Raw genomic sequence first — 22,486 nt, forward strand, 5'->3', positions numbered from 1 at the left:
CACAAAGGTGCTCTATTGGATTGAGATCTGGTGACTGTGGAGGCCATTGGTATACAGTGAGCTCATTGTCATATTCAAGTAGTGGAAGTGAAGCGGTGGACGGACCAATCGGAGGCTGCGCTTCAGGACGCTCTGACTGACGTAGACTGGGACATGTTCCAAACAAGTTCAAGTGACGTCAGCGAGTTTACGGAGGTTGTAGTAAGTTTTGTGGCTACGCTAGCGGATGAAATCGTTCCCACGGTGAAAGTTCGGATATTTCCAAACCAGAAACCATGGGTTGATAAATCCATCCGCTGCGCTCTGAATGCTCGCACGGCCGCTTACAACGACGGACTTGTATCTGGTAATATGGACAATTACAAAGCGGCGTCGTACAATCTGCGGAGGGCGGTGAGGGACGCCAAACGGACGTACAGAGAGACAGTGGAGCTACAGATGGAGCGGGGGGACACAAGACGCTTGTGGGAGGGGCTGCGAACAATAACAAACTACAAGAGCAGCTCCTCCCCAGCCACGAGTGCGGACGCCTCCCTGGCCAACCAACTGAACTCCTTTTATGCGCGGTTCGAGTCTGGCAGCAACACCGCTAGCTCGCCGGCTAATTGGAGTTACACCGCTGGGGATGAGCGCGCACTCTCAGTGTCCGTGCACGAGGTCAGGAGGGCTTTGATGCGGGTGAACACCAAGAAAGCTGCGGGCCCAGATGGCATATCTGGACGAGTACTGAAGACCTGTGCTAACCAGCTAGCTCCGGTGTTCACCACAATATTCAACATCTCCCTGGCGAATCAGTGGTCCCATCCTGCTTCAAGAGGTCCACCGTCGTTCCTGTGCCGAAGATCGCCTCTCCTTCCTGCCTGAATGACTACCGTCCGGTGGCCCTCACCTCGGTGGTCATGAAGTGTTTCGAGAGGCTGATTAAGGATTACATCTGCGCCTCCCTTCCCCGCACCTTGGACCCGTTGCAGTTCGCGTACCGGCAAAACAGATCCACGGATGACGCGGTCTCCCAGGTACTGCACCCCACGCTCACGCACCTGGATGGCCAGAAGGGGGCCTATGTGAGAATGCTGTTCATCGATTATAGTTCAGCTTTCAACACCATAGTCCCCACCAGACTGGCTGTCAAGCTGATGGAGCTCGGATTGAATGGTCCGCTGTGTGCCTGGATCCTGGACTTCCTCACAGGCCGCCCCCAGGTGGTCAGGGAGGGGAAGTACATGTCAAGCTCCCTCACCCTGAATACAGGATCCCCCCAGGGCTGCGTCCTCAGCCCCCTACTGTACTCCCTGTACACACGTGACTGTGTGGCCAGGTCCAGCTCCAACACCATCATCAAGTTTGCTGAAGACACCGTTGTCGTGGGCCTGATCACCGACTGCGATGAGAAGGCCTACCGCGAGGAGGTGGCTGACCTGTCACTCTGGTGCCAGGACAACAGCCTACACCTGAACGTCAGCAAAACCAAGGAGCTGATTGTGGACTTTAGGCGTGGATCACACTCGAGGACGCACGCGCCCTTGTGGATTAATGGGACTTCTGTCGATAGGTGCACTTTAATTGCACATCTGTACATACATAGGCATATTTCCTCTATCTATTCCATTTTATTTCATTTTATTTATTTATTTATTTTATTTTTATTGTATTTTATTCTATATATTTTTATCTTATTCTATAAGTATTCAACTTACTGTATTACGTTTTAGGAATCAGTTATTCGGTCTATTAGAAGAATTCTTTACTTTTATTTATTTTTATTTTTCCTAGGACATATTGTGTGCTATCACCGGGTGCGTTGCATTACATTTCACTGCATATATGTATGAAAGTATGTATATGTATGTGACAAATAAAAAATCTTGAATCTCTTGAATCTTGAAGAAACCAGTTTGAGATTATTTGAGCTTTGTGACATGGTGCATTATCCTGCTGAAAGTAGTCATCAGAAGATGGGTACACTGTGGTCATAAAGGGATGGACATGGTCAGCAACAGTACTCAGGTATGCTGTGGCATTTAAACCATGCTCAATTGGTACCAAAGTATGCCAAAAAAATATCCCCCACACCATTACACCACCAGCCTGAACCCTTGATACAAGGCAGGATGGATCCATGTTTTCATGTTGTTTACTCCAAATTCTGAAATCGAGACTCATCAGACCAGGCAACATTTTCTCAATCTTCTATTGTCCATTTTTGGTGAGCCTGTGTGAATTGTAGCCTCAGTTTCCCGTTCTTAGCTGACAGGAGTGGGACCTTGTGGTATTTCGCTGCTGTAGCCCATCTGCTTCAAGGTTCGACGTGTTGTAAGTTCAGAGATGGTATTCTGCATACCTTGGTTGTAAAGAGTGGTTATTTGAGTTGCTGTAGGCAATCTATCATCTTGAACCAGTCTGCCCATTCTCCTCTGACATCAACAAGGCATTTTCATCCATACAACTGCCTCTCACTGGATATCTTCTCTTTTTCGGACCATTCTCTGTAAAGCCTAGAGATGGTTGTGCGTGGAAAATCCCAGTAGGTGAGCAGTTTATGAAATACTCAGACCAGCCCGTCTGGCACCAACAACCATGCTACGTTCAAAGTCACTTAAATCCCCTTTCTTCCCCATTCTGATGCTCGGTTTGAACTTCAGCAAGTCATCCTCACCATGTCTACATGCCTAAATGCAATGAGTTGCTGCCATGTGATTGGCTGATTAGCTATTTGTGTTAACAAGCAATTGAACAGTTGTACCTAATAAAATGGCCGGTGAGAGTATATAAAATGTATTTATTTTTTATTAATTTTTAATAGTTAAACTCTGGCATGCAATGACATTGGTGCACAGTTTATGTGGGTATGGACAGTTGATTGTGAGCAGGGACCTGTCTCACAAAGCCTGTTGAAATCAGTCCAGGTTGGAAACCACACACTAGCATCCTAGTACACATGTAGTAGACTAGGGGTGTTTTCACATATCGTCTGTTTAAGCCTTTCAAGTGAACATTTTTTGCACATAGTGTGAGAATCTTTAACATGTAGGAAACCTTAGCATGTGGTACGTGCTCAGACTATGTAACATAACCAGTAAAAGATATGCAAGAGTATGCAAACACTTGACACTAGGCTGGCGAGCGTGCTCCACAATGCATTGTGAGGGCAAGACATGAGTAAAAGTTTCTATGCAGTCATCATCAACCCGCAACATGCTGAGAGGAGAGAAAGCGGCGCGGCTATATGACGATTTGAACAAGAAACATCATCTGACCAGCGATGGATGTAGAAGTTGGTCCCTGGGCGCTGTACTGTCAGCTGCCCACCGCTACTGGTCTGCCCCCTGGAGGAAGGACAAGCCATGATGGGAAAATGCGGAAGAGACATTTCACGTGTGTCGCCGTTGCTGCACGAAATGCATGTATGTTGTGGTGTGTTTGTGACTATAAAGACGAGCTAAAATTGTCCTGTTTAATCTTAATCTTAATGTGGAACAGCTCGTCTGACTGACTAATGACAAACTAAGAATGTCAACAAATTAGGCCTTCATACATGGAAAATTTATGCATCAGGGACAAAATTGTTTTATGACAGTAGACAAGGCTAAAAGCGGTTTCAGCCCTCATCCTGAACTTGACCCTTCCCCCAGAGCAGGTTAGGGCTTGTCTCCATTTAATCTGTGATTGGTCGGTTTAAAAAACAGCCACAATGATGACAGGAGCACGTTTCTGAAAGTTCAAACTTTTTTTGACAAGAGTAAAAGAAACAAAAAAAATAAAAATAACATCCAACCCACACAATCCACCAGAGTAAAACAGAAGATCCAGGTTGAGCATTTTAAAGTTAGTTCCATGCTAGCTACTACGTGGAGCTTTGTGAGACGGGCTGCCAAGAATTTGACGGGTTGCAGCACATGACCTTGACGATTATATTTGGGTCCACGACTCAAGGCAGTCGGCGTGGGAGCTATTTTAAATTTGCTATCGAATCAACCATTGAAATGTTTAATCTTCGGTGCTATGAAGTTGGGACAGCATTGGAATGTTCACAAATTAAAAAACAAAACAACAAACAACAAAACAGCAAGATTGATAACATTAATTTACATTAAAAAAATTGTAAAGAAGGTTGGAATTGTAATGTTTCCTTTATTCATAATAATAATAATAATAATAATAATAATAATAACAACAACAACAGGGCAGAGTCAATCAAATTGACTCCACCCGTCCACTCCTATATGGGTATTTTTTTAAAAACGTATTTTTTCGACCTCCATTTTCAAAAAAATTCCTGTCCACACCAACTGTGTTTTTGAAAATATCTCTGTCCACAAGAGAACACGGATTGAGAAAGGTGATTGAAAACGCTGGAATAATCATGCCAGGCCATGGGGGCAATAAAACTTTATGTCAAACACCACAGAAGAACATTGGTAGCATGCGCATTGATGGGCTTATTATTAAGCGGTGAATACAACAACACAGCACGGCATTGGTACTTTGAACCGCAGATTGAGAGGTGGATTAAGAACTTTTGGGACCAGTGTATTGATATGCGCCGCACGCCGGTGTTATGATGACGTAACATTAGGCTGACTTATAAACATGTAATGACTCTACGGTGACCAGACGTCCCGGTTTGTCCCAGTTTCAAGCTCATCGTTATGCACGGTTACACCATTTTTTTTTTGTTTCATTCAATTACAATAAATACACCTACGATAAAAACATTATTATATTGTTATTCGTTTTTTTTGGAGAAAGCAGGGACACACAGCGGATCGTGCAACAGTCATCAGAGGGGAGATGGGCGGCTCTGCCAACCTTTTAAAGAAAGGATAAAAAAATGGGATATTAACCGGAAAATAAAAAACCGAGAGGACAGAGAGAGAGAGAGGGAGAATCCTGGGGAAAAACGAGAGGGTTGACAGCTATCTGGTCTGGCGAAACCTCAGTTTCTCCGGCTCACACGAATAGGCAGTTTTGAAAAATCTCCACCCTGGAAGGAGTATTTAAAAAGCTTAGTTTTCAGTGACCTGAAACACCATTTTGGTGTGGCAGGAGGCCAAAATGGAGAGAAAACACTGTTTTTAAAAATACCCATATACGTGTGGAGGGGCCTTCGTCAATGAAAATGATTTAACCTCCCCCTCCTCCACCAAATAACCAATTGAATTTGCATACAACCTCACAGTAGTGGATTCTTTAGTAGCCAGTGTTTGCAATATTTCTCCAGTGTAGTTATTGAATGTCATTTTCAGAATGGAGTGGATCGATTCATGTGTGTGTGTGTGTGCGTGTGTATAAATACAGTGCATATGCATATACTGTATGCATATACAGTGCATTCCGAATACTTAAACAGTGCATACTCGGGACACACGTTGCTTCAGCTTTCCTTTTTTATACACAAAAACCTGTTTTCCTAACAGGAAATTGTGGGTAGATTGAGGAGGAGAAAAAATATATTTAATCCATTTCAGAGTAAGGCTGTAATGTAACAAAATGGGGAAAAAGGAAAGGCATCTGAATACTTTCTGAATGCAATATGTATGTATGTATATATGTTTGTACATAAGTGTGTGTCTGTGTCTGAAACTAGTGCAGGCACACACGCACGCACACACACACACAGGCTAGGCCTGTGCCAGTGCTTCTTTTGCTGTGTGTGTGTGTGTGTGTGTGTGTGTGTGTGTGTGTGTGTGTGTGTGTGTGTGTGTGTGTGTGTGTGTAAAAAAGCCAGTGCGTCCCCTTTAGCTCAGCAGCTCCAGGTATGTGACAGGTACTTTTCCTCTCTGGTTCCCCCTCTCTCCAACAAGCCAGTCGGAGTCCATTCCGGGCACAGTGTGAACAGTGATAAGCTGGAGGGGAGAAGGAGGGAGGGAGAGAGTTGTTGTTCAGTGTGGCAGTGTCTCACGAGAGCATTCAATAGATATATATAAAAAAAAAAAAATATATATATATATATATATATATATATATATATATATATATATATATATATATATATTTTTTTTTTTTTTTTAATAATCGCATGGAAAACCACAAGAAAACAATTGCCACATATTTGGACATCTGATAGAAGGGAAGTAATGAATCCCTACATGGAGAGACGATTACTTTACGTGTAACGGCGGTGAGGTTGCCACTGCCCAAGGTTGGGGGAGGGATCTGTGTGCTTTGGATGCAAAGCCTTAAACCACGTTCTCAGGTCGTCAAAAATAAGATAGTAGTGGTCTTTGGACTACGCAGTCTCACAATGATGAGATGGAGGTTTAAAAAAATATATAAAAATAAATAATGAATGAGACTATCCTGGATATACAATCCAGAAGTAGGCGGGACAACCTCATATTTTCTAGGATCCCAGTGAACAACACCGGGTTCCCAGAAAACATGGTGAAAGACCTACTCCTTACCACCCTGAAACTCCCCACGGACACCGTGAAGCAAATAACTTCCACCAGGTTCACCGACTGGGACACTGTGTGGGGAACTGTCCCCGCTCCAACATTGTTAAGTATGAACACTTCAATCACAAGGAGCTGGTTAAAAGTTAAAGACGGGACCTGAAACGAACCACGCTGGGTATGAATGAACAATTCTCCCCGGGGAGATTAACAACCGACGGAAGGTGCTGTAACCCATCCTGAAGGAGAACCGGCAGAAGGGTAAACTGGTATCGGTGGTTGTTGATAAACTATATATAAACGGTCTGTTCTTCTGAGACTCCCTCATCACACCTTGTTTATTCTGATAATTATGTATGTATTTTGGTAATTCTGGTAATTATATACTGCGAGATGTAGAAATTAGCAAGCTATCTATGTCAGGATTTAAAATATTGCTCACTCTCATCATCTCACCTTCCTAATCCCACCCTCCCTACTTCTCCCATCACTCACTCTATTCAGTCAATCACTATATGTATGTCTAACTCTGCAATGTTCTATCTTCTATTATCTTATGTATCTTCTTCTATTATCTCTGTCTATTTATCATTTGTTTGTGTAGATATGTATCCCTCCAAACTTCCTGCAATACTAGGACAGTAAAAAGGAATGTAAAGGAGGAAAACTCAGACTTATCTATGGGAAAACATGGGCACGGTAGTACAGCTATTGCCTTGGATGCACTGTGTCATCACCCCTAACTAACCTCAATGACACCCTTTAAGTTTGTTAGTTGATATGAGAGGCTTGGGCTCACCAGCTAAATGTAGCAAAATCCTAAGTCACGTTACCAGGATGAACCCCAGCTTCTGTTTAACTGCAAGAAACTCACTCACTGGTTAGTTTGCATCCAAGCACCTCAAACTCAAAGCTAAATGGGTTAAAGGTGTTTCTATATTGATCAATAAAAGTATGCCACATCAGAATAAAACCACAATATCAGACACAGAAGGGCATTACATAATTATTAACAGAATTTTAAGGTAAAATCAAACTAACCATCGCTAATATTTATGGCCCCAATAAGGATGACCGAAATTTCTTTCACAATATATTTTCAAAACTCTTAGAATTCTCTCACGCAATTATTATACTGGGAGAAGACTGCAACACAGTACTGGATACAAGTTTACACAAATTCACAAACCAGAAATAATTACAAGCCCTGGCGTTCATCGAACACTATAAAACAATATATAATAACAATAATAACTTAAATTTGTATCGCGCCTTTCAAAAAACAAGGGGTGAACATGGGGCAAGGGGTGGGGTGGGGGGCAGATTAAGGGAGAGAGGAACAAAACAAAAACAAACAAAGAGCTAAACTAACTAACTAATGGGGAAAGGCCATGCTGAAAAGGTGGGTCTTGAGGGTTGTTTTGAACGTGTCCAGGGTTGGGCCGTTACAGATTACGGGAGGGAGAGAGTTCCAGAGGGCGGGGGCTGCCACGCTAAAAGCTCTGTCCCCGAAAGTTCGTAATCTGGTACGGGGGATGGACAGCAGACCCATGTCAGAGGACCACAAGTTCCGAGATGGAGTGTGCTGGTGGAGGAGGTCGGACAGGTATTGGGGGCGAGTGGGTGAAGGGATTTGTATGTGAGGAGGAGAAGTTTGTAAGAAATGGGGAACTTGACCGGGAGCCAGTGGAGGTGGATGAGGGTGGGGGCAATGTGCTGCCAGGGCTTGGTGTGAGTGAAAACCCTGGCAGCTGAGTTCTGCGCATACTGGAGCCTGTCCAGGGCTTTGTTGGAAACCCCGGACAGGACTCCGTTGCAGTCGTCCAACCGGGAGGTGATGAAAGCGTGGATGAGGGTTTCTGACACGGAGTCTGAGAGTGAGGGACGGAGACGGGAGATGTTTTTGAGGTGATAGAAGGCGGACTTGATGATGGATTTGATGTGTGACTGAAAGGAGAGGGTAGAGTCCAGGAAAACATGATGATAAAATGACTCATGTGAGTAATCTTGCTCTTGGCGATCAAATAAAAGAGAATACACATATTATTCACCACGACACCAAAGCCTCTCTAGAATCAACTTTTTCTTGACAAGTAACTCTGTAATGTCTAATGTCCAAAATCACAAATTCTGAAATCCACCCTATTGAAATCTCTGATCACGTGCCCATTCGTTTCAACCTCATAAATGAAACCAACAGGAATCCTCCCGGCAGGTGGCGGTTTAGCACCTTATTTTTGACAGATAAAGAATTTAACCATTTCTTTTCCAGAGAATGGACTTCCTTCATTGAACTGAATGACTCTCCAGAAATATCACCATCCTTACACTGGGAAAGGACGAAGGCAGTTCTAAGAGGTAGTATTATTTCATTCTCCACTCACAAGGAAAAAAAAAAGGACATGAATGCCAAAATAAACTCGAACAACGATTAAAAAACTTGCATCCCCAACAGGCCCACTCACCCACTGAGCAAATCTGAAATGAGATCTGGACAATTACAATAAACAATATATTTTCAATGACCCCAGTGCAACCAACAGTACATTGGTTTAATATTTGAGACTCAATAATCAATACATTTTATTGGAAATACAACAAACCAAGAATTAAACTAGCAACATGACAGAAAAACAAAGACTGTGAGGGCCTAGTAGCCCCAAACTTCAGATACTACTATCTAGCGAACTACCTTCAATATATCATTAAATGGTTACAACGAGAGCAACAACTGAGCCATGGATGGCGAGACATTGAACAAACAGAATGTCAGGAGTTATCAATATCTGATCTCCCATTCCTTACTGAATGAATAAGGAACCATAATTGCTTTAATAACCCATTAATCACAATGACTGTCAGCCTGGATTGATCAAGATTGCTCAAACTCTCTCTTGGAAAAGACAAGGAATTACTCATCTGGAACACATTTTTGAAAACAATTTGCTTATCTCCTTCGTAACCCTACCCCAAAGTAATAATATCGGTGGCCACGGCTTCCTTTAATTCCTTCAACGACAGCAGTCTCTAAAAGTCAAAATAAAATTCACAAGCAACATCCTGCAACCACCTCCGATAATTGAACATCTTACTCATATCGGTAATTAAACACATCCATTTTCCAGAATATACAAACTTTTATTAAAAACAGATGACACTTTATCTTTACCTACCTTGGACTGGGAAAGAGACCTTGCTATTTCCACCAATATCAACCTGTGGAAGCTAATTTGCGACAACACCTTTTCTATAATGCGCAACTCCAAAATGCAACTCGATATCACAGAACACAAAAGGTTCAAAATGGGTTTTATGGATAAAGACGTTTGCTCACACTGTTCACTTAATACCAGAGATGACTACTTTCATGCCATCTGGCTCTGCCCACCTATCCTAGCATCCTGGACCAACATCAGCAAAACCTATAAACCCTTCTGGGTCGCAGTATTCCAGCCTCCCCGACTGCATGTCTCCTCGGTGACCTCTCCTCAGTTGACCCACTACTTAAATTCCACCAACCCATTTTTATCGCCCTAACAATTGCCAAGAAAATCCTTCTGTCCTTCTGCCCTCAGTCCTTCTGCGTCCCGTGGGGGGAAAAGGGGGGTGGTCCGTTGTGCTGGGGCTGGTTAGGCGTTCCGTCTGGTCCTGTGACCCGGGAGTCTGAGCCTGGCCGGGTGTGCTCAGCACGGGGCTTACTATGTAGCCTCCTATGGTGGGGGGTGGACTGCTGTCGTCACAGCGCGCTGTTGGGGTACCTGTCCTCTGGCGCTCCCGGTGCGCTCGCGCTGGGGGGGCAGGCTGTGGGGGGGGCCATCTACTGCCCTCTGTTCTGTGATCCACATGCTCAGCGGCCGGGGGCTTACCAAGGGCCTGATGGGGGCGCTGAGCTGCCCGGCATGGCTGAGGTGCATGGTATACAGGATAGATGGGGTGTGAGTTACTATGTGGGCAGGGTGTCGGTCTGTTGAGTGCGGGGCCTGGCTCGCGGTCCGTGCCTGGCGCCTGCGACCCGTGCCTGGCGCCTGCGGCCCGTGCCTGGCGCCTGCGGCCCATGTCTGGCGCCCGCGGCCCATGTCTGGCGCTGGCGGTCCGTGCCTGGCGCCGGCGGTCCGTGCCTGGTGCCGGCGGTCCGTGCCTGGTGCTCGCGGTTCGTGCCTGGCGCCCGCGGTCCGTGCCTGCCGCCCGCGGTCCGTGCCTGGCGCCCGCGGTCCGTGCCTGCCGCCCGCGGTCCGTGCCTGCCGCCCGCGGTCCGTGCCTGCCGCCCCTGCAGTCCGTGACTGGCGCCCGCAGTCCGTGCCTGGCGCCCGCGGTCCGTTCCTGGTGCCCCGTGGCCCGGCCCGGCTGCTGTGCCCGGCTGCTGCGTCTGCATCTTGTGCCTGCACTTCGGGGTGGGTTGTATGTGTGTGCCCCAGGGGTGCAGGGTCTCTTCATGCTCCCTGGGACTGGGTTATGCTCCTCAGGGCCAGACGTGGGGGTTGGTCCGCGGGCTTCCGGCTTCTCTGGAGGCCCAGGGGTCTTCTGTGGCTGCGGGGCAGGGTGCTCGGACACACAGACACAGACACACAGACACACACACACACACACACACACACACACACACACACAGACACAGACACACACACACCTACCTGCTTTGAACGCACCCCAGCACCCTCCTGGTTGCATTCCGCTCTTTTCCACCCTCATTTGCTGCCATAACTATGACAGGAAGAGGCCACGTGCCCAATTGCTGTTCCAGTTTTCTCTGACCTGATTAACTCTGTTTTTCCAACACAATACATTCTGATACATGTATGTTTTCTGTGTAAATGTTGTTTGGTTCTATGTTTAATTGTCTCAACCGTGGTGAATCTCCCTCTCTTGGAGTAGTGATTAATTGTTTACAGACCCAAACATGGTAAAAGAGTTCTCCAAAGAGGGGGATTGATGGTGGCTCTGTATAACAAAAACCTATGCTCTTGTCATCCTATAGGTTGTCCACAGGACAGAGTTATTGCAGCAGTTCTTGATGATTTAAGAATTAATAAAGTGTTGCATTGCAGGTTGAGAAGTTGAACTTTACTTGCAGACTAAATCTGTCCTTGATGCAATAGCATACAAATACTCTGTGTTGTATGCCTAGCAGGGTGACAGTACAGGCTTAAAAAAAAAAAAAAAAAAAAAAAAGTAGTGTGTGGATCTCATGGATCCGCTCTACTCACAGACAAAATGAATAAAATCTTTATTTGGGCCAGTCCCGACACGCTGTCGTCCAAGTTTGATCCAGATCGGTCCATTATTGTGGAATAATTTAGTAAAAAAACTGTACTTTGTCATCTGCGCAACCCACGCGCATGGGCAAATGACAGCTCGCACAGGTCACATGATAGCATTGCAGTTGAGTTATTGGTCAACAAACTTATGATGCAATTATAATGTGAATAAACATTTTAAATTGGTGATGGTGGAAAAAAAAGTTCAACTGGAGCTCTGCACGAGTTGTGAAGCATGTACAAGCAAGTCATGAGATTTGTTTGTTGAGATATGTTCTTTTTTCGAGAACAAAAGTAAGAGAAAATTTATGAAAGGCCCGATGACTGCAGGATGTGTGTGTATTTGAGATTAAAGCGCTAACCACTTCCCGTAATTATATGACCAATTATGCTGATTTACTAATGCATGAGAATCCGTTGCCCCCACCTCATCTGCGTGGAGTGAGAGCTCGCTGGAGTCTGCCGCGTTGTAATCGTAGAGGACCTTGGCCTTGCGTGTCCCTGTGGCGGGTGCCTGCACTTCTTCGATCTGCAGGGTCTCCCCCTCGCCGGGAATGCTGGTGGAGGAGGTGGTGTCGGCGGGCAGAGTCTGGGGCGGCCACACTTGCGACGGAGGGTCATTGGTGGTGTACGCCAGGTGGCCGGAGTACGAGGAGAATGCATTAGGGAGCCTAAATTAAGGAGTGGCGTGGTGGAACAGGGACAGATGTGAAGGTTATGACATGCACAAGATGTACTCTAAGCATGTTAAGGTACAATAGAAAGAAGGGTAAAAGGTCAAATATGGTATCATGTTTAAACAACCTAAAAACAGGGGCAGATGTACTCAAGCAGCAGATTCAGTCAGTGCGCTTTTAGAAATAGTTAACCATACTCACACATCCGTGTTGGAACTGAGTGTGTTAAGGAGAGAATGGAAAAAAAGATGATCAAACATGCTTCCGTTGTTCACACAATTTAAATAGTATGGTGCAATGTGATATTAAATTGTTAAAAGCTGCATGTGTGACACATTCAGTTTTGGTTGCTTCTTAATTCTGGGACAATATGCCTTGTGTCCCGTGTCTGCATTTCAAACCAGCATGTACCCAACTTGGCTGCATGTCTCCATTAGTCTAAATTTGGTTCTACTTTTAGGCATAGGACTTAAAGCATACTTTATCGACATCCTGAAATCGGAACTAATCCTATCTTTCATCGGGACTTAACGTTGTCCTAACCCGTTTGGGGGTTCCAGGCAGATGGCATAAAGGCAGCTTCTTTGTTTTGGCACAGACAAGACCACACACATCGCTTGGTACGGACTAATTCCTTGATACATTGACTGACATCAAGCCTTTGCAACACATCTTTTCTATCGTTTGAGAGACTAAATCGCTGTTTTGTGTGATCGATCCTGTATGGAAAGCCATTCCACCATCTATAAAGAGGATCCTTTGCCCTTTCTGCAGAAACGAAAGCTCTTGTAATTTTATGTTGTGGGCACAAAGACCAACAACAACGTTGCAACAGTGATGATTTAGATCCATCACTCCAAACAATTTGTGAGAATCATTATTCAAAATGAAATTGCCCTAAAGAGACAATAATACACAGATAAATTAATCCACATCCCTCACATATTTGTGCAAATCACTGGTTTCCCAAGATTTGTAGGCGTCGTAGATGGGACACGCATATTCAGATCTTGTCCCATCAGACAAGGTTGCATGTGTTCTTCAAAAAAAAACAAAAAACTTTTTAAGGACTACAAAGGGTCATCAATATTTACTTCTCTCAGACTGTCACAAATCTACGTCATTGGTTCTCAACATCCAATTACTTACTGAAAGTGAGATATATATACACGTATATATATATATACACGTATATATATATATATACACACGTATATATATATATATAAAAAAATGTGTATACACACACACACACACATATATATGCATACATACAGTAGACATATTCATACAGATGTGGAAAAATGTGTTGGTACTCTTACAGCTCATTGAAACAATGCTTCATTCCTCCTGAAAAGTGATGAAATTCAAAGCAATTTTCTCATGCAATGGGAACTGCATTTTTTGTAGCGCTTTTCCAGTCTTGCAACCACCCAGAGCACTTTACAATATACACCTCACTTTCACCCATTCACACACACATTCATACATCGATGGCAGCAACAACCATGCAAGGTGCACACCAGCTCATCGAGAGTACATAGGGTTCATTGTCTTGTTCAAGGACACTTTGACGTGCTGCCAGGAGGAACGGGGGATCGAACCAGGAACTCTCTGATTACTGGACGACCCGCTCCACCGTCGCACTTGTATACCTGCATGCCTTTAGTATGTCATAGTGTAAAGCAAAGAAACTGTGAAAAGAGATAAATTATTGCTTAAGAGATCAATTATATTCTAAAATGGCCTGGACAGATTTGTTGGTACCCCTTAGAAAAGATTATAAATAATTGGATTATAGTGATATTTCAAACAAACTGTTTTCTTTAATTAGAATCACATGTCTTCAATATTATAATCAATCAGTCAGCCTATTTAAATTGAGAAAAGTAGTCACTCTGCTGTTTGGTATCATCATGTGCACCACACTTAACCATGAGACCAGAGAAAGCAAAGGAGAGAGTTTTCTGAGGAGAAGGAAGAAAATGATAGACAAGCATGTTAAAGGCTATAAGACCATCTCCAAGCAGCTTGATGTTCCTGTTACTACAGTTGCAAATATTATTAAGCAGTTTAAGGTCCATTGGACTGTAGCCAACCTCCCTGGACGTGGTCGCAAGAGAAAAATCGACCCCAGATGAACAGAACAGAAGGATAGTGCAATGGGTAGAAAAAGAGCCAAGGACAACTTCCAAAGAGGTACAAGCTGAACTCCAAGGTCACGGTACATCAGTGTCTGATTGCACCATCTGTTGCTTTTTGAGTGATAGTGTGCTCCATGGAAGACGACCCAGGAGAACTCCACTTTTGAAAGAATAACATAAAAAAGCCAGACTGGAATTTGCTAAAATGCATATTGACAAGCCACAATGTCCTTTGGACAGATGAGTCAAAACTGGAGCTTTTTGGCAAGTCACATAAGCTCTAGGTTCACGACGCTTTCCAAGAATAGAACACCATACCTACTGTGAAACATGAAGGAGGCTTGGTTATGTATTGGGGCTGTTTTGCTGCGTCTTGCGCAGGGTGCCTTGAATATGTGCAGGGCACAATGAAATCTCAAGACTATCAAGGCATTATGGAGCGAAACGTACTGCCCAGTGTCAGAAAGCTCTGTCTCAGTCGCAGGTCATGGGTCCTTCAACAGGATAATGACCCAAAACACACAGCTAAAAGCACCCAGGAATGGATAAGAACAAAACATGGACTATACTGAAGTGGCCTTCTTCTTCTTCCATTTTATGAGCCCTGATCTGAATCCTATCGAACATCGATGGAAAGAGCTTAAACAGAGCGGGCAAAACTACCTGTTGACAGGTGCCGAAGTCTCATTGAGAGCTACAGAAATCGTTGATTGCAGTGATTGCCTCTAAAGGTTGTGCAACAAAATATTAGGTTAAGGGTCCCATCATTTTTGTCTATGCCATTTTCATTTGTTTTATTATTTAAAATATTCTTCTGAATCAAGAAGCAAAGTCTGACTTATATTAAACATGGAATAAACAATGATGGATGCCAATTACCTTTGTGAGTTTCAAGTTATTTTGGAGAAAATTGTGGGTTATTCTTTTTTTGTCGAAGGGTACCAACAAATTTGTCCACGTCTGTATATACATACATACATACATATATATACAGACATACATATACATACACACACACACACACACACACACACACACACATACATACATACATATACATACGCACATATATATATATATACATACGCACACGCACATATATACATACATATAAACATACATACATACACATACATACAAATATACAGACATACATACACATACATACATATAAATATACTACCATACATACACGTCTATATATATATATATATATATACACACACATATACACATACATGCAGTACATACAAACATATAAACATACATATATATGCATACATACACACATAAATATACATACATACACAAAGATATATACATACACACACAAATATACATACATATACACACATACATATAAACATACATACACATATATACATACTGTATATGCATGTATATATATATATATATATATATATATATATATATATATATATATATATATATATATATATATATATATATATTGTATATGCATGTATGTACAGTGGGGCAAAAAAGTATTTAGTCAGCCACCAATTGTGCAAGTTGCAAGACAGGCCTGTTAGATTCATCATAGGTATACCTCAACTAAGAGAGACAAAATGAGAATTAAAAAATCCAGAAAATCACATTGTCTGATTTTTAAAGAATTTATTTGCAAATTATGGTGGAAAATAAGTATTTGGTCAATAACAAAAGTTAATCTTAATGCTTTGTTATATACCCTTTGTTTGCAATGACAGAGGTCAAACGTTTTCTGTAAGTCTTCACAAGGTTTTCACACACTGTTGCTGGTATTTTGCCTCATTCCTCCATGCAGATCTCTAGAGCAGTGATGTTTTGGGGCTGTCGCTGGGCAACACAGACTTTCAACTCCCTCCAAAGATTTTCTATGGGGTTGAGATCTGGAGACTGGCTAGGCCACTCCAGGATCTTGAAATGCTTCTTACGAAGCCACTCCTTTGTTGCCCGGGCGGTGTGTTTGGGATGATTGTCATGCGGAAAGACCCAGCCACGTTTCATCTTCAATGCCCTTGCTGATGGAAGGAGGTTTTCACTCAAAATCTCACAGTAGGTATGGTGCTCTTTGGATGCAACTCAGCTTTCTTTCTCCTCCAAACACGACAAGTTGAGTTTTTACAAAAAAGTTCTATTTTGGTTTCATCTGACCATATGACATTCTCCCAATCCTCTTCTGGATCATCCAAATGCTCTCTAGCAAACTTCAGACGGGCCTGGACATGTACTGGCTTAAGCAGGGGGACACGTCTGGCACTGCAGGATTTGAGTCCCTGGCGGCGTAGTGTGTTATGATGGTAGCCTTTGTTACTTTGGTCCCAGCTCTCTGCAGGTCATTCACTAGGTCCCCCCGTGTGGTTCTGGGATGTTTGCTCACCCTTCTTGTGATCATTTTGACCCCACGGGGTGAGATCTTGCGTGGAGCCCCAGATCGAGGGAGATTATTAGTGGTCTTGTATGTCTTCCATTTTCTAATAATTGCTCCCACAGTTGATTTCTTCAACAAGCTGCTGACCTATTGCAGATTCAGTCTTCCCAGCCTGGTGCAGGTCTACAATTTTGTTTCTGGTGTCCTTTGACAGCTCTTTGGTCTTGGCCATAGTGGAGTTTGGAGTGTGACTGTTTGAGGTTGTGGACAGGTGTCTTTTATACTGATAACGAGTTCAAACAGGTGCCATTAATACAGGTAACAAGTGGAGGACAGAGGAGCCCTTTAAAGAAAAAGTTACAGGTCTGTGAAAGCCAGAAATCTTGCTTGTTTGTAGGTGACCAAATACTTATTCTACCAAGGAATTTACCAATTAATTCATTAAAAATCCTACAATGTGATTTCCTGGATTCTTTCCCCCCATTCTGTCTCTCATAGTCACTTGAAGTGTGCCTATGATGAAAATTACAGGCCTCTCTCATCTTTTTAAGTGGGAGAACTTGCACAATTGGTGGCTGACTAAATACGTTTTTGCCCCACTGTATATGTATGTTTATTTATATATATCAATTTAACATCAATGTTTAAAATGTATTAGTATGTCAGGTAACATTCACTATTTATGACTGCAACATAAACATTGTGCTGTTTTAATTTCTAGTTATATTTTTCTTTTTGTTTCCCATTCATTTTGACAATGCAAACGTATGAAAAATTGAATTCAAAGTTGATAGAATCGTTATTGTATAGTTGATACTATTTGATAACGTACCATTAGAGAGACAAACGTATAAGTAAACGTAAAACTTGTGAATCCTGCTAAATAGCAGGTCTTTCAAATGAACAGAACAGAGTTCAACGGCACCTCCAACTTAGTTCCAATTGGGACTAATAACCGGTTGACATTGCTGAAGTTTCTTAACTGAGCTGAGTCGCAACAGTTAATTAAAAAAAACAGCCAAAAAAACAAACACCGGTGTATTTGGTGTCCTCACCTTGCAAGCTCTCTCTGCAGATCCTGCATGTGCAAATGGCACTGCTTGTAGTAGGCTGCCTGGGCCTCCACAAACTCATGCATGCAGCGCAAGTGATTCACCTAGGTATATAAAAAAAATAAAAATAAAAAATAAAAAAATGCAGATATCATTCAGGATTTGGGTAGAAATATATAAATGCCAAAGTCTAAGCTCAATATTTTAGGCACATGCAATTTGATCTCGTAATCCGTATGGAAATTGCCATGCAAAAGAAAAAAAAAATAACAGCCATAATCAATTAACATTTTGGTAGTTATAGTGGACAGACAAAAAATGACAAATATACCTTTGATAAAAAAAAAAAAATGGATTAAAGATGAATGCTACTTGGGTTAGGATTGGGCTAACACAGCCCATCAATATCTCAGTTCTGGACAGGATGAAATTGATAGTGACCTTCGCATCTGAGTCTGGGCTGATACAAAAAGCGAATTTCCCCAAAAACTGGAGTGTCACATTACAGAAGAGCGCACATTTCTCTTGCTCCCTCACATTGTCCTCCGTAGAGATAGACGGCACTTTTGGGAGGGAGGAACTAATATATATAGAAGGCGATGAACGATTGATTTGTGTTTGTGTGAGCAGATGTGTAGGGACATACATGTGTACTGCTGATGCCCTCCAGAAGAAGTCGAGTAACTTCGGCCTGTCTGTCAAACTCTGTCTGAGCCACACGAAGCTCATGTTCCGCCTGAAGGTTTGATGCCGGCATAAAAGAAAGACTGTTCAACATACTGTTCAGTTCAATGTCATTTGCTTGACATAGATTTAACCACAGAATATACCATATACACTACTCACAAAAAGTTAGGGATATTTGGCTTTCGGGTGAAATTTATGGAAAATGTAAAAAGTTCACACTACAGTGATATTATATCATGAAAATAGGGCATTTAAGTGGAAGCATGCAAAGGTGATTTCCTCATCTCAAACAATTTATTGAAACAAAAGCCAACAACAGTGGTGGGTTTACCACAACAACAAATGTCAATGTCTCAATAACTTGTCATGTGCCCTTGAGCATCAATTATAGCTTGACAACGACATCTCATGCTGTTCACAAGTCGACTTATTGTTTGCTGAGGCATGGAACCCCACTCTTCTTGAAGGGCGGTCCTCAGGTCATTGAGGTTCTGGGGCACAGAGTGACGAGCCTCTACATGGCGACTCAGCTGATCCCATAGGTTTTCTATGGGATTCAGGTCTGGAGAAAGTGCAGGCGACTCCATTTGAGGTACCCAAGTCTCCAGCAGCCGTTCCCTAATGATGCGACCTCAATGAGCTGGAGCATTGTCGTCCATGAAGATAAAATTAGGCCTGTGTTGTTCATGCAGGCGCACAATGAATGGATTATTGATGTTATTAGGGTAGTATGGGCTTATACGCATATATGCATATACACATACATACATACATATGTATGTATATATGTGTGTATGTATGTACAGTGGGGCAAAAAAGTATTTAGTCAGCCACCAATTGTGCAAGTTCTCCCACTTAAAAAGAAGAGAGGCGCCTGTTATTTTCATCATAGGTAAACCTCAACTATGAGAGACAAAATGAGAAAAAAAATCCAGAAAATCACATTGTCTGATTTTTAAAGAATTTATTTGCAAATTATGGTGGAAAATAAGTATTTGGTCAATAACAAAAGTTAATCTTAATGCTTTGTTATATACCCTTTGTTTGCAATGACAGAGGTCAAACGTTTTCTGTAAGTCTTCACAAGGTTTTCACACACTGTTGCTGGTATTTTGCCCCATTCCTCCATGCAGTGATGTTTTGGGGCTGTCGCTGGGCAACACGGACTTTCAACTCCCTCCAAAGATTTTCTATGGGGTTGAGATCTGGAGACTGGCTAGGCCACTCCAGGACCTTGAAATGCTTCTTACGAAGCCACTCCTTCGTTGCCCGGGCGGTGTGTTTGGGATCATTGTCATGCTGAAAGACCCAGCCACGGTTCATTTTCAATGCCCTTGCTGATGGAAGGAGGTTTTCACTCAAAATCTCACGATACATGTCCCCATTCATTCTTTCCTTTACACGGATCAGTCGTCCTGGTTCGTTTGCAGAAAACAGCCCCAAAGCATGATGTTTCCACCCCCATGCTTCACAGTAGGTATGGTGTTCTTTGGATGCAACTCAGCTTTCTTTCTCCTCCAAACACGACAAGTTGAGTTTTTACCAAAAAGTTATATTTTGGTTTCATCTGACCATATGACCATATGACCCAATCCCCTTCTGGATCATCCAAATGCTCTCTAGCAAACTTCAGACGGGCCTGGACATGTACTGGCTTAAGCAGGGGGACACGTCTGGCACTGCAGGATTTGAGTCCCTGGCGGCGTAGTGTGTTACTGATGGTAGCCTTTGTTACTTTGGTCCCAGCTCTCTGCAGGTCATTCACTTGGTCCCCCCGTGTGGTTCTGGGATGTTTGCACACCGTTCTTGTGATCATTTTGACCCCACGGGGTGAGATCTTGCGTGGAGCCCCAGATCGAAGGAGATTATCAGTGGTCTTGTATGTCTTCCATTTTCTAATAATTGATCCATGAATCGACCAATACATTTCCTGGTTCAATTCGAATTGGTATTTAAACAGTCTCCTTCATCGTGCTGTTCACATTTTGACATCATGAGACCAAGACGAAACAATTGATCAACAGTACCTCGCCATTGCGAGGCTTCAAACAGGACGTTCTCAGAGGGAAGTGTCCACTGAGCTTAGAGTGTCACAGAGTGTCATCAGCAGGTTGCAACAGAGATACTGAAAGAGTCACAGAAAGGCATAGAAGTGGACGTCCTTTGGCCACATTCCACACTGATGACGCTTCATTTTGAACAGTGCCCTGGGGAACCGGATGATGAATGCCATTCAACTCCAGGAACATTTAAGGGAGGTGAGAGGCAACCTCTGACGGTAGCCGTCTGTTCTTGCGTTGATTGGTTGTAAGCGTAATTAGCATGCTTGGTAGAAAAGTGAGGGCTGATGTATTCCTTTAAAACCGCAATCGTTTCATGGCAAAAAAAACAAACAGCCTTTGACCAGACTAAGTTAAAAAATTATTTAGTTGTCCATTCCTTATTAAACACTCAGCACTCGCTGTCGACTTTTCTTTTCTTTGGCCCACTCATTGTTGCAGATGGGTTCAGAGTAGTAGCAGAGTAATAACAGAGTAGCTCGGGCTCTGCAAAATCAAGTCACTGCGCCTAATGCGGCACCTGGTGAAACACCAGGCATTACAGGTCAAGGTCAAACGAATGCAGTGATAATTATGAATTCTGTACCAATCTTCGGCGGGCCGGATTAAAAAGACCAACGGGCCGGATGTGGCCCGCGGGCCGTAGTTTGCCCACCCCTGGTCTAGTCAATACAGAACTGCCCTACACCTTGTGAATGGCACAGTGATAAGCCCATACTATCTGAATAACATCATTAATCCAGTCATTGTGCCCCTGCATGAACAACACAGGCCTAATTTCATCTGCATGGACAACAATGCTCCAGCTCATTGAGGTCGCATCATTAGGGAATGACTGCTGGAGACTGGGGTACCTCAAATGGAGTCGCCTGCACTATCTCCAGTCCCGAATCCCATAGAAAACCTATGGGATCAGCTGAGTCGCCGTGTAGAGGCTCGTAACCCTGTACCCCAGAACCTCAATGACCTGAGGGTCGCCCTTCAAGGAGAGTGGGATGCCATGCTTCAGGAGACAATAAGTCGACTTATGAACAGCATGAGACGTCGTTGTCAAGCTGTAATTGATGCTCAAGGGCACATGACAAGTTATTGAGACATTGACATTTGTTGTTGTGGTAAACCCACCACTGTTGTTGGCTTTTATGTCAATAAATTGTTTGAGATGAGGAAATCCCCATTGCATGCTTCCACTTAAATGCCCTACTTTCATGATATAATCACTGTAGCGTGAACTTTTTACATTTTCCATAAATTTCACCCTAAAGCCAAATATAGTGTAGTGTACGTATATACATATGTATATACGTACATACATATGTATATACATACATACATACATACAAACGTATATACATACATACATACCTACCTACATACATGTGTGTGTGTATATATACACACACATATATACATACATACATACATACACACACACACACACACACCCACACACACACACGTATATATATATATATATATATATATATATATATATATATATATATATATATATATATACACACACACACACACACATACATACACACACACACACACACACACACACACACGTATATATGTACATATATACATACATATATACATACAAATATATACATACACATATATATACACGTATACAGTATACATATATATGTACACACACACACACACACACACACACACAATAAATATAATATATGTAATTAATTACACAATGTTTAACCTCTATATTCAACAGCATATTAACATGCATTCCTAAGCATACAACTCTTTATTTTCTTTCTTTGCAGCTTCCATACAGGAGCAAAGATTCCTGGAACAAGACTTTAAGTCTCATGA

The 22,486-nt window shown here is 42.8% G+C and overlaps 1 protein-coding gene across 1 annotated transcript in view; it reads right to left on the bottom strand.

Annotated features, from left to right (window-relative positions):
* Positions 1-3,194: 3,194 nt before the first annotated feature.
* LOC307232274 (endophilin-B2-like) overlaps positions 3,195-22,486 on the bottom strand; it is a 44,737-nt gene continuing 25,445 nt past the window's right edge. The window contains exons 8-11 of the mRNA XM_080003216.1: positions 18,544-18,633; positions 17,901-18,001; positions 12,078-12,321; positions 3,195-5,846 (exon numbers count right to left, since the gene is read on the bottom strand). Of these exons, the coding sequence (XP_079859342.1) occupies positions 5,739-5,846; positions 12,078-12,321; positions 17,901-18,001; positions 18,544-18,633 (543 nt within the window). The 3' untranslated portion in view covers positions 3,195-5,738. The remainder of the gene's footprint in view (positions 5,847-12,077; positions 12,322-17,900; positions 18,002-18,543; positions 18,634-22,486) is intronic.

Source organism: Zeus faber (assembly GCF_960531495.2).
Source record: "Zeus faber genome assembly, chromosome: 7".
NCBI classification, from domain to species: domain Eukaryota; kingdom Metazoa; phylum Chordata; class Actinopteri; order Zeiformes; family Zeidae; genus Zeus; species Zeus faber.